This window comes from Ochotona curzoniae, unplaced genomic scaffold (genome assembly GCF_017591425.1).
Source record: "Ochotona curzoniae isolate NIBS_2020 unplaced genomic scaffold, NIBS_Ocur_1.0 contig_1014, whole genome shotgun sequence".
Lineage (NCBI taxonomy): Eukaryota > Metazoa > Chordata > Mammalia > Lagomorpha > Ochotonidae > Ochotona > Ochotona curzoniae.
Genome location: NW_024464920.1, coordinates 24,599,364 through 24,613,975, shown reverse-complemented (window position 1 = coordinate 24,613,975; position 14,612 = coordinate 24,599,364). Strand labels below are relative to the sequence as shown.

The window sequence follows — 14,612 nt, the reverse complement described above, 5'->3', positions numbered from 1 at the left end:
CTAATTAAATGCCATCTCCCCCACGTAGGATTGCTGATCCCTGCCTGGTCTGTGTTTACACTATGCCAATACCTAAGATAGCAGTTGATGCATTACATTATTTATAGCAGCTTTTCTTGGTCTACGGACTAGGAAGGTCCTGAAGATAAATGCTAAATTTGAAAATACATTTGAAGCTCAGTAATTGTCAACTGAATGATTAAAAAACAGTAAAAACTTTGATGGTTGTTTTCAAATTTGTTCAGTTTAAGGGATAATTATACAAACTCCTGGTAGCAACATGCTATTTTATTAGGCAGTTAATGCAAGCCAAGATAGATAAAATGCAAAAGGTGATAGATAAAGAAACCCAGAACTTATGTACACTGAACTTATGAGCACTATGATAACTGCACTTCCAAGAAACAATTCAAAAAAACCACCTAAGATAGCTGGCTCAGAGATAAATAAGGCATATCAGATATAAAATGGAAAAAATACATATTTTGAAAACAATCATTAACTTTAAATATGAAAGAGCTAACAGTTTGTACATATTATAAAATTAAATACATCCACAGAAGAAATTGGGTAAGTTATTTAAAAGCAGCTCTGCTACTGCATCAAAGCTTATCATTTTGAATGTCATTAAAACTGAGTACATTAAAATACGCTTTATTTTTATTAGCTTGAAACCTGTATCAAAAATATTGTAACAGAAGCATCAAAACCATTATGAGCCCAGGAATGCAGCATAAGCTCAACAGTGTTATATAACATGCCAGTTTTATATAGTTATATGGTGTCATATAATTATATGTAGTTATATATAGTTTATATAACATGGTAGTTTTTTGGCTTTGATATATCCACCAATCATTTTATAGGACTGTGATAGGATTATTTGAACTGACAATGAAATTGTTAACAGCTTTCAAAAAGACACAAGCTAGTATTATTTTCGATTCTTTCTGAACAGGTAAAGGATTAGTTATAGCTCTAGTCTGGCTACTTCCTGCTCAACCCTGAAAACAGGTTGAATTAAGCATTTTGTAATAACTTTTACCATTGCCCTTTCATTACTCACTGGGAGAAGTCTAAAGTAGAGAAACAATGGCAATTAAAAGTAAGTTACACTGCAATATCTGTACTGCCATATTTTTAAATGTAAATTTTACTAGTTTTACCCAAAGTTAATGAATCAACATTGGGAAAACTTATTCCTGTTATCATCCTTATGCCACTTTTCTTACACAATTATGAAAAATTCATTTTTAGCAAACAATACTCTGTCCTAAATCAATAAACTAAAAAGTACTAAAATAAGCAGCCCCATGAAATACAAATTATATTTAAGTTGTGGAGAATGTCTTACCATTTCATTAAATGCAATCTGATAAAAATAAGTCTATATTAGTATAATCAGCTTTTGCTTAAGCATCATTTATAAACAAGCTGTCTTGAGTCAACTAATATATTATCAATGTTGCTTTAAATCGTTTAAAATTTTTTTAAGTTTATTTAAATGTCAGAAAAATAGACACACACAGAGAAACACACACAGAATCTATCTGATGGTTCACTCTCCGAATGCCTGCAGCTACGACTGGAGCAAGCTGAAACCAGCGCCTTGAAAACCAATGTGAGTTTCCCACAAGGTTGGCAGAGACCCAACTATCTTATTTAACATATGCTGTCTCTAGCATGTACATTATTGGCAGGAAGTTGGAATTTGGAAGCAAGTGCAAAGCATTCCAATACGGATGTCAGGCATTTTAGGTGGAGTTAACCATGGGACTGAATTCCAACAAAAACATTTTACTTTATTTTTTAAAAAATCATTTTCTGATGTACCAAAAAACTAAAAAAAACTCTGGATAGAATACTGGTATAAAATGATTTTTGTGAATGAAGTTTGAATTTTTTTTATCTCTCCACAAAGTTTTTCACTTCTCTCCATGAAGACAAAGACAAATAACTTTCACTCGTGATATTAATCACAGAACATGTGTCAAGAGAAACTATCGTGGCTTTTGCTCCAGCTTTTAAATCTGTCAACGAGACAGCTACATGAAGCCCAGCAAAGCTCTAAGACCTGATGCCACACTAGTCAGGCTCTTCAGGGACAGAGAAGCCATGACCAAGATGTGTCCGCATGGGATCTGGGGATCTTCAGTACAAAAGGGTCACTAAAGCAGTGTCAAATTACAATGATGCTCTAATCTTCACCGACTTTCAGGAGGAAAGACCAATTAAGTTCTGCTCTTGATTCCTAAGATATATATAATGTATGTATGTATATTATATATATGTATGTGTGTGTGTGTATATATATATTATCCTGAACACTCGAAATTCTGACTGTTGCTTTACATTTCCATCATACTGCCTTTGGCTATCTGTTCGTTTCAAAACAAGTCAAGGTAAAGTGTTTCTCCATTGTATTTATTGACCTCACAACAATATCCAACTTGATTTGCATGCCTGTAAAAGCTCCAAACACATTTCCCTTCCCTAATTCACCAGTTATCCCTATGTAAACATATCATGAGCTGGTTAATTACATTTGAGAAGACAGTGTTCTATAAAACACATTGTCCATTGACAAAAGCTTGAAACAGAATCACATTTTTAAAAACCCAAAGCAATAAAACAAGAGTGGAGAAAATATTATATAAGTATGCATACAAATGGGTCAAGAACGGAGATAAGATACAATTTCTTCATCATCTAAATATCTCCTGAAGCTTACTGCTCCTGAGTTTGGGGCTAAGAGGTTTCTGTAGATAATATTATGGGGACTTCTTACTGAAGGGACAGAGCAGAGAAGTGCATCCCAGCTTAAGATTGAGGGGTTACAGGTATGAATTAGTCTATAAGCTGCAGTATTGGTAGAGAAGGCAGCAATGGGTGTATGCCTTTGGAGGGGAGTCTGGAAATCAGTAAAGCGAATGCCTGAAACAATGGCAGCTTCCTGATTTTTAGCAACAGGGTGTGGGAAAGGTCAGAGCCTACCCTGACTACTGTTTATATGCTGCAGCTTCCGAACAGTTAAAATTGTTCACTTAATGTCAGAGTCTGGACGGAGAGACAGATTAAATGGGAAGATTAACACAGAAGAAGTCAGAGGATCTAGATTCTGAGCCTTACCTACCATTGTCACTAACCACTCATGATAGGAGCATGTCAGTTCGTTCCTCTGTAAACGGGGTAGCTGTCCAAGATGACTGCCAGTGTCCTCCAGTTCTATTCCTCTGTAGCTACCAGCTCGCTACTCCCAGTCACATCAGACCTGCACCCCTACATGATGAGTCAAAACTTTAAACCATATTCCTACAAATATCTTCTCTCTATCCATGTACAAATTTTTTAAACATATGTCTTGAGTATGAGTTTGAAGCAGTGAATATATATTCTTTTTATGTAGACATACAGACCGAAAATAGAGAAACTATCTTTTAAAAACATTAGGAAGTACTACAGAATGAATATACATCATATTTAAAATTACACATCACAGTTTAAAATAATCTTTATTAATTAAGAACATGCAAATATAAACTTATGAAATTGAGTAGATGGCATACTGTTCTCTGCTTATTCTGATAGAGGGGATTATGAAAGATTTAAAACTGAATAATTTGACACTATTTTATAAACACTTAAATGTGCTAGGCATATCTGCAAAATTCACAAATGAATGTGATTTTTCCTTCTGTATATAATATGGTAAGGAGAAGAGGATGTTTTCTTTGGCAAGATACTTTGCCAATGGAAATAAAACAGATTATTTACTCAGTTACCCTGGTGGGATGGATATACATCCTCACTGAATCTTAGGCCTAGCAAATGCCAGAGCTGATCATCTTTATGGATTTCATGACAGAGCTACCGCAAAATGATTTCCTGAGATCAATATGTGGTTAAGAGAAAGCTGTTTTCAATGGAAACAGGAAGCTGGGCGCTAACCTGTTTCTATGGTAACCAGAGCAGCAGCTACCCAACAGCTGTAGGGAAAAGAAGGGCACAAAGTTACAAATGCAAAAAAAAAAAAAAAAGTGTTTTACATTATTAGTATGATGGCACCTAGAATATAGTCAAAAGGAGTGCAGATCCACTGTCCCTCCCTCTTGCTCCAGGATTTCTTCCAGCTGCTGGAAAGAAATTTGGGTATTACCTAATCCACTGTGTCATTCCAGTTTTTCCTTCTATTTTTTTTTTTCAGAGAAGGCAAAGGCTATCAAGACTACTAGAGATAGAATAAATTCTCCAAGGTCCCCCAGCTACTGTTAAAATCAGAGTTAGTACATGGGCCTTCCAAGTCAAGCAATCTTGTCATACAGGAACATCTTGATGACTCTGAAAGTAAAGTGTATCATACGTGGGACACAGTTGAATTACATTTGTACTGTACTGATGACTACAGTTTAGACTATTTTATCACCATACATTCTCTCCTGGAGAGCTGTGTTTATGGTTTTTTTTCTTTTTAAAATTTTATTTTTGATGATGTTTATATAGCTAAGGCAGGAAGGGTCAAGAATTATGTTTAGTGCCCTTCACTGCACAGTGAAACATATTTTATAGGCTGCCATAATAAAAAGAATCTGTGACTCAGAAGTTCAAATGATTGAAAACTCATATTTACTTTATTTACAGCAGTAAAATCTATTTACAGTAGTAAAAATTAATAGTAATGATAATGCATTTTTTAAATAGAAAAGGTTATTCAGCATCTTCATAAAAACTTCCAGGCTCAGTGTGGTAGCCTAGCAGCTAAAGCCCTCACCTTGTGTGTGGGATCCCATAAGGGCACTGGTTCATGTCCTGACAATCTACTTCCCATCCAGCTCCCTGCTTGTGGCCTGGCAAAGCAGTCAAGGATGGCCCAAAGCTTTGGGACCCTGCAACCATGTGGGAGATTTGGAGGAGGCTCCTGGCCCCTGGCTTCAGATTGGCTCAGCTCAGGTCATTGTGGCCACTTAGAGAGTAAACCAACAGACAGAAGATCTTTCTCTCTGTCTCTTTTCCTCTATGTATATCTGACTTGCTGAGAAAAATAAAGTAAATCTTTTTAAAAATTACATCCCCTTGTTTTCAGTTACTTTGAAACTGACCTTGCTGATAGCAAATAATAACATCCTTGTCTCAATCAATTTTGCCAACTCAAGTTTACAAATGAACTCTTAGCACAATATTACCGGAAAAAGGTCAGATTTAATCTGTCCAACTAAATTCACAATTGGCATGCCTAATGCTGAGAGAGAGCATATTGCCTAGTGTGTGATCAAATGCAAGGGAATTTTACAATGTTAATGCAAAAACAGAATTAAAATATAAATTTATTTGGGGGCAGTATGCTGCAATAGCAAGCTATCGAATCCGCCCTTGGTGGCACCAGCATCCCATATGGGTACCAGTTCATGTCCAAGCTGCTCCACTTCTGATGCAACTCCCTGCTTCTGGCCTGGGAGAGCAGCAGACGGTGGCCCAAAACCTGTGACCCTGAACTTACAGGAGGATTCGGAAAAAGCTCCTGGCTCACTGCTACATCAGCCCTGCTCTGGCCGTTGTAACAAGTAGATGGAGGATCTCTCTTTCCATCTCTCCCTCTCTCTCTCTCTCTCTCTCGTAACTCTTCCAAGCAGAAATAGATAAACCTTTGTTTAAAAAAAAAAAAAAAAAGATAAATTTGGGTGCAAAAACATTTGAAACCCATACATCTAAGGATCTTTGAAACATTCACGGAAATGTGCTTTCTGAAAGCCTAGATTTCAGAAGTTTTTGCATCAAAATAAACATTTCTTACAATTTCACTTTTCCATGAATATTTTGAACTACTCCTGTATATTAAGAATAGAATTCACAACTCTGGATACTTAATTTTTAGTGATCTATCAAATAAAGTGCTCTATAATCCTATCCAATGCTCAGAATGTAGACAGAAAATAAAATTTCTTCATGAACTATATAATTAATACCCTGAAAAGATGAAAGGGCAAATACACATTTATATGGTAAATGCAAACACATCAGACTGCTACATCATACTTTTCTCAGTGATGTGAAACTTTAATTTGCAATGCAATATGGCTGATCATGACCTGTAATTAATATGGAGGCCCAACCAACTTTATTATTTAAAGTGTGATCTTCGTCATGTTATAAGGAGAATGTCTCTAAAATGCTTTGAAAATAAAAATAAAAGCATTAAAAAACAGGAAAGTCATGACTGAAAGAGCCTAACATATTTGTAACACAAGATCAATAGCATCACTCCTTCTAAAATACATGTCTTACTGCATGTGACAGGTAAACATTGCTCCTTGAAGATATTTTTTTAGTTATTTGCTTGAGATGGGAAGTAGAGAGACCAAGAAGATGAAGAGGGGAGAAGGGAAGGATAACAGGAGGGGGAAGAAGAAGAAGAGATAATTCAGTCCCCAAAACCCACAACAGCCTAGGGCTGAGGCAGGACACGGAAGAGAGCTAAGCACGAAAGCAGGTCTCGCACACGTGTGCCAGGGACCTGAACAACCTGAACAATGCGCCTGCTGCCCCTTGAGGTCACACATTACCAACCTTGAATCAAGGTGGTCAGGACTCCAGCTACACCCCATCAGATGAGATGCACAGGTCCCAAGTGGCTTCTTGACCACTGTCCCACAAACTCATCATACCCACCCCTAAAAGAGATTTTGAGGAAAATTCACCCTTAATATCTCTGGACTTTTATTATGATTATCTTGTTGTATTTTTTGTTTCTTTTTTAGATACTAAATTTAGGAAATGTTTTATTATAGAGCAGAGAAGCTTATTTAAGTTACTATCTTCTCTAGACATTGTAATATCTCATGTTTTCTAGTTAAGATCGATAACATAATCAATATTCATTTAGCAAACAAGTTTTCTATAATGTTTCAGGAACCACAATAGGTTATAAACAACATATCTGTCCATTAATCCTTCTAGTTGGACTAATGCTTACAAAACAAGAACTAATAAATTTTCTTCCTTTAATCTTAACATATAAAACTCAAATTGCACCTGCCTTATAATATTTAAATTAAGTATTACATTTAATGTCACAAAACAATTATTTAGGCTATCATTTTCCTTCTTTGCTTTGCAGAGTTAGTAAGAGGAAAAAATGGTCAGAAAAAGTAGCTAAAGGTTTCCAAATTTGAAACAAGTTTTACATGTTGAAATGTAAATTTTAACAGTTTTGAATAGCATAGCGCTGTAAGAAATAATCAAAAATATCAATAAAATATATATTCTAGGATTAAAAATATAAAGATGAAGCACTCAAAATCTCTCGTCTAGTGTTTTTTAGTGGGCAGTGTGCTATCTAAGACATCTGGCTCAGTAACCTTATCTTAGAAATTACTGACCAGCCTTCTCCCATTCCTTCTCTCTCTATTCTCCCCTGCCTCAGGTAACCACCATTCTACCCTTTTCTTTAATACTATAACTTTTTTTTTAGAGCCCGCATCAGTGAAATCCTGCAGTAAGCTATCCTCATGTGCTAGATTACTTCACTTCACATCATGATCTCCACTTCCACTGATATTACATCTAACAGAACACCACCCAGTACCCAAAAAGTATGTGCAGCTGTCATACGTCACATAAAAATAAAAATAAAATAAGGCATTAAAAAGACAGATTCACTATCTCAATCCATGTATAATTTAGAATGGTTGTATGATGCATAATAATGGTGTATTACATAAAGAACAGAGGAATGAAAAAAACAATAAGCACAACAGGATAATGTCTTTGAAATGGTTCTGTTCCATGCCAAAAAGCCACCTTCTTGAAGGTGGTTCTCTAGAAGCTATCATTATGGTTTTTTATTTTATTTTTCAAAATGCTACTTTAGGGCCCCAAGCAGTAGCCTAGTGATTAAATCCTCACCTTTCACACACTGGGATCCCATAAGGGCACTGACTCATGTCGTGACAGTCCACTTCCCACCTAGTTCCCTGCTTGTGCCCTGGGAAAGCAGTCAAGGACAGCCCAAACCCTTGGGACCCTGCACCTACATGGAGACCCGGAAAAGGCTCCTGACTCCTGGCTTTGGATTGGCTCAGCTCAGGCCATTGCGACCATCTGGGGAATGAATCATCAGATGGAAGATCTCCCTCTCTGTCTCTCCTCTCTTTATATCTGACTTTCCAATAAAAATAAAGAAACCTTTTAAAAATGCTATTTCAAAGAAAAAAAAAATAGGTTGTGGGTGTTTCACTTAGTGCCTGAGATATCCTATGTCCCATAATGGAGTACTAGTGATCAATACGCAGCTGAGGCTAATAAATCCAGCTTCCTGTTAATAAAGACCATGGGAGGCAGCAGTGATGGCTCAAATAATCATGTGTGAGACCATGATTGAATTTTTTCCCAGGCATCTTCCTATCTTCCTGGCCCAAACAGAGCAGCTCTCGCACTGGGAGACTGAGCAGGGCATGGAGGCTCTGGCTCTGACTCTCTCTCTTCCTCTCTCTTTGTCTCAACCTCTTCTCCCACTTGTGTGTGTGTGCGCGCTTCTCAAGTAAATAAAAGTAAAATCCTTTTAAAGAGCAGAAAAGTTAAAAAAGAAAAAAACCTTCTAGCAAGTAATCAAAAATAAGCTTAAATCACACACAAAAAAACCCCACACATTCTAAAATAAAACAATTCAAACATTTCCCCTACAAATATAAATTAAAAGAAAGGAAAGGAAGAGAAATGGGTAACTGCTCTCATATTGGAAGCAAATTCTATGATTCTTTTATTTTGTTCTTATATTATTTTTTAACTTACAAAAGTTCTAGAAGTTCTAATATCATCATGCTTATGATATGCACCATTATTTATTAGACTAAGCTGGGTATTGAACACTTCATAAAGACTTCAATAAAAGACAAACTAATATTTTTAATAGGTTCTAAAAAGTATGAATTTTTAAGTAATTTCTGTTAAGACTGATTCTAAAGGCAATAAAACCACAAAGAAAAAAAACTTGGCAATTCCCTCATATTTCCTAAAAGCATGTCCAAGCAAAACATAATTTCACCCTGTGGCCTCTCAATATAATTCAATTTATCAAAATAGATAAGACTAAGCCAGGCCATCATCTGAACTAAAAGTGTTCATATAAAATATTCAGTCACTTTTAAATAGAATAATGACTTCAATTACTTTTTTCCTAGGCAAATTCCTAGTACATCTAAAAGTGATTTCCTCGAAAACAATGCCCACAAAGAAAGCAAAACATTATGCATTGACTGGTCAATAAAAAAAAGGAAAAGGAAAAACAGAGTTCATCTTAAGAAATTAATTCAAATTCCTAATTTTTTATTCAAAGGTTGAGTAGTGTGAGGTAAATTTCTATCAGCCAACAGGCTAGAATACGCATATTTTTAAAAAGTGATCTTTCAAAGTTAGGACTTTACTGAATGTCTTAATGCTGCCTTAAATCTCAATAGCAATATGGCCTGTCGAGATTGTACAACCCAGTAGGCTGTAATCAGTGGTTTTGGTGGAGAGCAAATGGGCAGAGTGTCATGAGACCTCTAGCACAATTCTGGCTCTGCTATTAGCTTGATATATGACCTTGGCCATCACTCGATATCTGCAGGCATTTTCTTCTACAAAATGAAGATACTGAGGAGATGACCTCAAAGATTTTCAGGTCTGGTTCTTGGCTCATTCTCTTTCTACTCTCTCTTTGACCTTGTGTTAGTCTCTAATCTCTGTCTTCTCACCTAACATGAGGACAGGTCAAAACTTCAGTGTTATTACAATGAATCATATCTGATTCAAACTTTTCAAGTAAATGATCAACCCTTTTGATCAACTATCAACTGAAGCAAAGAATCAAATTCCACAGTGAGGATAAGAGTTGCATACCTACTTAAAGTTTCTGCTGTATCATCTAGCTATATCATCTAGAAAACAGGATGGCATCATAATGAAAAGTAACACAAAAAGGCATTTGTTTTTATAGTACATGGCCTGGACAAAAGAAAACCCCATGATGAGCCTGTAAACAAACTCAGATTATCTTTTTTTATCCACCAGGTGGAAAGAACACCACAATACTCAGCTGGAAAACAAAACACAGAGATGTAATGACTGCAGCCTGTGATTGAAAACAAATAAACATACACTTTTTTTTTTCTGAGTGTCAACTCACACTGTGGAATAGTTCCAAAAGAATTATCTCAGTGTTGAATTGATGGAATCTGTGTTCTAATATGTGACTGGAGACGCTAGAGTCCATGTATTTAAATGTCAGCTCCAAGAGACCAGCAGCACTTTAAATTGTCTCGTAGCCTATTTCACACAGCAAACAACGCACATCTGCAGATCTCCAAAGTGTAGCGGAAACATAACTGACAAGTTAGATGGACAGCTGTCTAACATCTCAGGAGTAGGGGCTATCACATCCACAAGGGGATAACATGAAACGACAAATCAGAATAAAGCCAGGAGAAGGCTCACTCCGCCCAGGCAGTTTGTCTTCAGGATGGACAACAGAAGGAAACCAGACCCACGCAGGTGCAGAGTTGTAAGTAGAAACTGTACTCTGTTCTCAAATGCAATTAAGTAGCATTCTCAGACTGAGAAATGTCTTGGTTATTTAAAATTATTCTATCCCCTTTAAACTGCAGACACATTCCTGGTTACTTTTATAATCCATTCATGGGATTTGGAAGAATTGGAAACTCGAAAAGAAAAATTCATGTAAAGATCACAATATAAAAAGTTCACTATTGCTACTATCTGAATTGTTCAGATTGTGCGAATCCCTGCTGACCACGTGGCTGGTTCCTATTTGACCTGTAAGGAACACAGGCACAACCCAAGACAAATGCATCAGACGGGAAGCTACAGTGTGCAGAGGAGTTTTTCTGGTCAACCCACTCAGACAAGCTACTCTATTCCGTGTTCTTTCTTCTGGCTTAGAAAATGGACCAAATGGACCTCCAGGCACACACTACCTCCATCCCAGTCACATAGACAGATTGCATTGTCCCTCCCTGGGTCCTCAGATTAGACCCCTAAGGGAAGCCACTGGCCTGGATGAGTCAGACTAAAAGTAGCCAAAGGCCTCACTGAAAGGAGCTAAAAGGGAAAATGTGGATCAAAAGAGCAGGGGAAAATCCCCAGGTTTTAGGACAAGGCTCCAAGGAAGCACTCAGACAAGTTGACCAAAGTAAATCTCAGTTTGTGCCTAGCAGAAAGGAGCTGGGGCATAGGCTGGGTGGCAGGATGGAGGCCAGGTTCTCTAAGCTGCAAGCACCCTACTTGGGACAAAGTACAAACTCACCACCAAACTCAGCTTTCACGCGCCCTCCCTGCCCTCATTTACCCCACCGGCCCAGGCAGGGAAGGGACAAAGTTGGGGAGGGAGCTGGAAGAAGTTGGAGCAGCAAGTCAGGGGCGAGTCTGGCCTTACCCTGGCGGCTCTGGAAGAGTAGGGGTCCTCGAAGAGGGCCCAGATGCGCGGCTGCAGCCTCCTCCAGCGGCCCGACTTGCCGTCGGGGCCCCCTAGCCCCGTCGCATCCTCGATGCCCAGCCTCTTGGCTGCCAGGTCCTCGTCGTCCCCGGGGTCCCCACCGATGAGGTCGGGGGTCTCGAAGATGTCGAGCGCCTCCTCGGCGTCGCGGTGCTGCCGGTAGGTCATCCAGCAGCAGGGCTCCACGTCGGTCTCGTCGATGCCCCAGAAGGCCAGCTCCTCCTCGAAGAGCGGCCCGCACACGTCGGCGGGGCAGTGCAGCTTCCCGGTGCGGTAGTAGTTGAGCACATAGGCGAAGACGCCCGGGTGCCGGTCGAAGAAGAACTCGCGGCCGCCGCTGCCGCCGGGGTGGTGGTCTCCGCCGCCGCCGCCCACGCGGGAGTTGCAGTTGCCCGCGCCGCCCTCCAGGCAGCCGCCGGGGCCGGGGGACAGCGGGGGCGGTCGCGGCGGAGGTGGCGAGAGCGGAGGGGGCAAGGGCTGTCGCTTGTCGCCCGCCGCGGTCGGGCAGTCGCCCTGGGGCTCGGAGGCGGCGAGCAGCGCCAGGCGCGTCCCGGGCAGGGTCTTGAGGGTGCTGCGGTAGGTCTCGTGCCGGGTGCCCCCGACATTGAGGATCACCCTCTCGTTGTTCTCGATCTTGCCCATCTCTGTGGCTCAGACATGACTGGGGAAGGGGGAAGAGGCGAACACAGCGCCGAGTTAAAAGATTTCGGCCGTCACAGGGACGCACCGCGACCCCACCCCCAGAGTCCCAGGATGCAGGCACCCGAGGACGTCCCCAGGAGGAGCCCCCCACGTCCGGCGCTGTCCCCGCCCCTGGCACCACCACACCTTCCCCGGGTCTCCGGACGTCCAAGGCTCTCTGGGTTCGTCCATGACACCTTTCTCTCTCCCAGGGCTCTGAGCTCTCTTCCCTCCTCTCGCGCTCCGTCCCTTTTCCTTGCTAACCCGCTGCTCTCTCCCAGCTCTGTAGCTGCCTCTCCCAAGCCCCTAGGGCTCCTCGCCCCTGGGGTCAGGTCAGTCTGATCCCTCCTTTCAGCACTCGGAAGCCCCCAGACTTCCCCCTCCAGCCATCCCTTTTAGTCCGATTCACTTTTCCCCCAGGCAGGCGAGTTTTCGCACAGGGGGGCGCTGGGTGGGAGCCCCCCAGGAACCCCGAATGCCATCTCACCCCCCGGGCACCCCGACCGGCGGACCGTGCTCCTCAGCACTCAGGGAGTGCCCCGCGCGCGACCCCTTCTGGGACCACCACTCATCTCCCTCAGAAAGGAGACAAAAGTCTCGGCAAAGCAGGTTCCCCCGCTGTGGCCTTTCACCAAGGGGCCCTCTGACTAATCTCCTCAGCCCATTTCCTCTTCGCCTGACTGAAGACTTCCCGTGACTGTTGTTATTATTACTTGAGAATGGAAAAGACTAACTCGGATCCATCTTTGAGAATACAAGTGATGGTTACATGCCCACCCTTCTCCCCTCCCCCTTCCCCAGGAAAGCAAACGCCTCAGGGGTGAGGGTGAGGGGGCTGCCGTGGGCGAGGGGCGAGGCGCGCAGCCGGGGTTCCCAGCCCGAGGTCTGGCTTACGGCGCGCCGGTCCAGCCGCTCGGCCACCTGTCTCCAGGGCTCCCTCCGCACAGCCCCCGTGCGGGGAGGCGAGCGGGGAAGCCTGCCCGCGGGGTCAGCAGCCTTTCCCAGGGAGCCTCTCCCTCTCCGTGCCCTCCTCAGCTGCAGGTACCTTAGCGAGACCGAGAGAAAAAGTCGTGCGGCTTTGGTTTCCAGGTGGACGAGGTTCTCAGGGCAGCGGGAAGGAGTCTTGGCGCCCAGCTGAGCCGCCCGTCTCTGACGAGAAACTACTTGTTGGCGTTCCCCGTGCTCGGGTGGCTGTGCCGCCTCCCTGGGCGCTGGGGTCGGGGAGACAGCCCCCGCGGGCCGGCCGCCTCGCTCCCCGCCTTCATTTTGAGGTCTGTGGGCTCTCCTGTCGCCAGCCTCCGCGCCCAGAGTCACCATCGCGCAGGGCTGAGCAAACCATGGAGCTCAGGGCGGGTCCAGCCGGCGCTGCCCGACCCCGCCGCGAGCGAGCGGGCGAGCGAGCGGGCGGGCGGGAAGACTGTGGGTCGCAGGTCAGGAGCGCTCACCCGCTTGAAGGTGAAGGCGCCCTGTTCCCATTTCCTTCAGCAGGGTTTGGTTTCTCCTCCGCCCAAGCAGCCGCTGCTCGAGCTGTCCCTTCTACACCAGCAGCCGTCAGCCTCCTGCAGCCCCCAAAAGCACGGAGCTCCCGCGGCGAGGAGGGTGGGTGGGTGGGTCTGGGGAAGCTGTGTTGTACCAACCAGGTTCATATATTTGTCTTCCCTGAAGCTCTGTCCCCACCCTCTCAGGAGCTTCTGCCCGCCTTATTTACACCCCACTCTCCACGCCCTTTCTCTCCCCAACGCCTCACCCCTCCCAACAAGTGAGACCAATTGCTGAATTTATTTATTTGTTTGTTTGTTTGTTTATTTATTTATTTATTTATTTATTTATTTATTTATTTATTTATTTATTTTTCCAGTGGCTGCTACTGCTAACAGGAGAGACCAACTACCTACAGGTGAGAATCGAGCTTTTCTTGTGTATGTTATGCAGGTACCACTTGCTCATTTCAGTCCAATGTAGGTCTCCAACCACCACGTCGTTGTTTATATAAACAACGGATGTGCAGTTTATTCCAGGAACATGGCACTTTAGAAAGTAAAACTTCAGGTTCCTTTCTCCGAAGGTAAAAAGAGGAACTACAGTCCTGTGTCCCCAAGAGAGTCTCACAGAAAATCTCTCCCTTTCCCAGGCTTCCGTTGGGTGTTGTTTTTGCTTGCTGGATGGCATAGCAGAGTACCCCCTCCTCCGTGGTTTTGCAGTTCTAGTGGCTAAAAGTCCCTAGTGAATGTGCTGTAGTTGAGCCCTCCTCAGGGTTTTCTCATTGGCTTATGGATTGGCCGTCCTCTGCTTGTGTGTCTTCAGACCATTTTATCTCTGCTCACTGTGTCTCTGTGTCCAAATTTTACTGTTCTTCAAAAAATATATATTATTATTATTATTATTATTTTTTATGTGAAAGGCCCAGGCGCAGGGATTGGAGGAGAGACAGTGAGGATGGGAGGAG

The 14,612-nt window shown here is 42.3% G+C and overlaps 1 protein-coding gene across 5 annotated transcripts in view; it reads right to left on the bottom strand.

Moving 5' to 3' along the window:
* Positions 1–13,859, bottom strand: part of KCNC2 (potassium voltage-gated channel subfamily C member 2) — a 195,117-nt gene extending 181,258 nt beyond the window's left edge. The window contains exons 1-2 of one of the 5 annotated variants that reach the window (XM_040981475.1): positions 13,212–13,859; positions 11,426–12,146 (exon numbers count right to left, since the gene is read on the bottom strand). In XM_040981475.1, the coding sequence (XP_040837409.1) occupies positions 11,426–12,127 (702 nt within the window). In that variant the 5' untranslated portion in view covers positions 12,128–12,146; positions 13,212–13,859. Of the gene's footprint in view, positions 1–11,425; positions 12,149–13,211 lie in introns of those variants that run through there. The other 4 variants (XM_040981496.1, XM_040981504.1, XM_040981479.1 and 1 more) reach the window with 4 other exon arrangements.
* Positions 13,860–14,612: the final 753 nt, after the last annotated feature.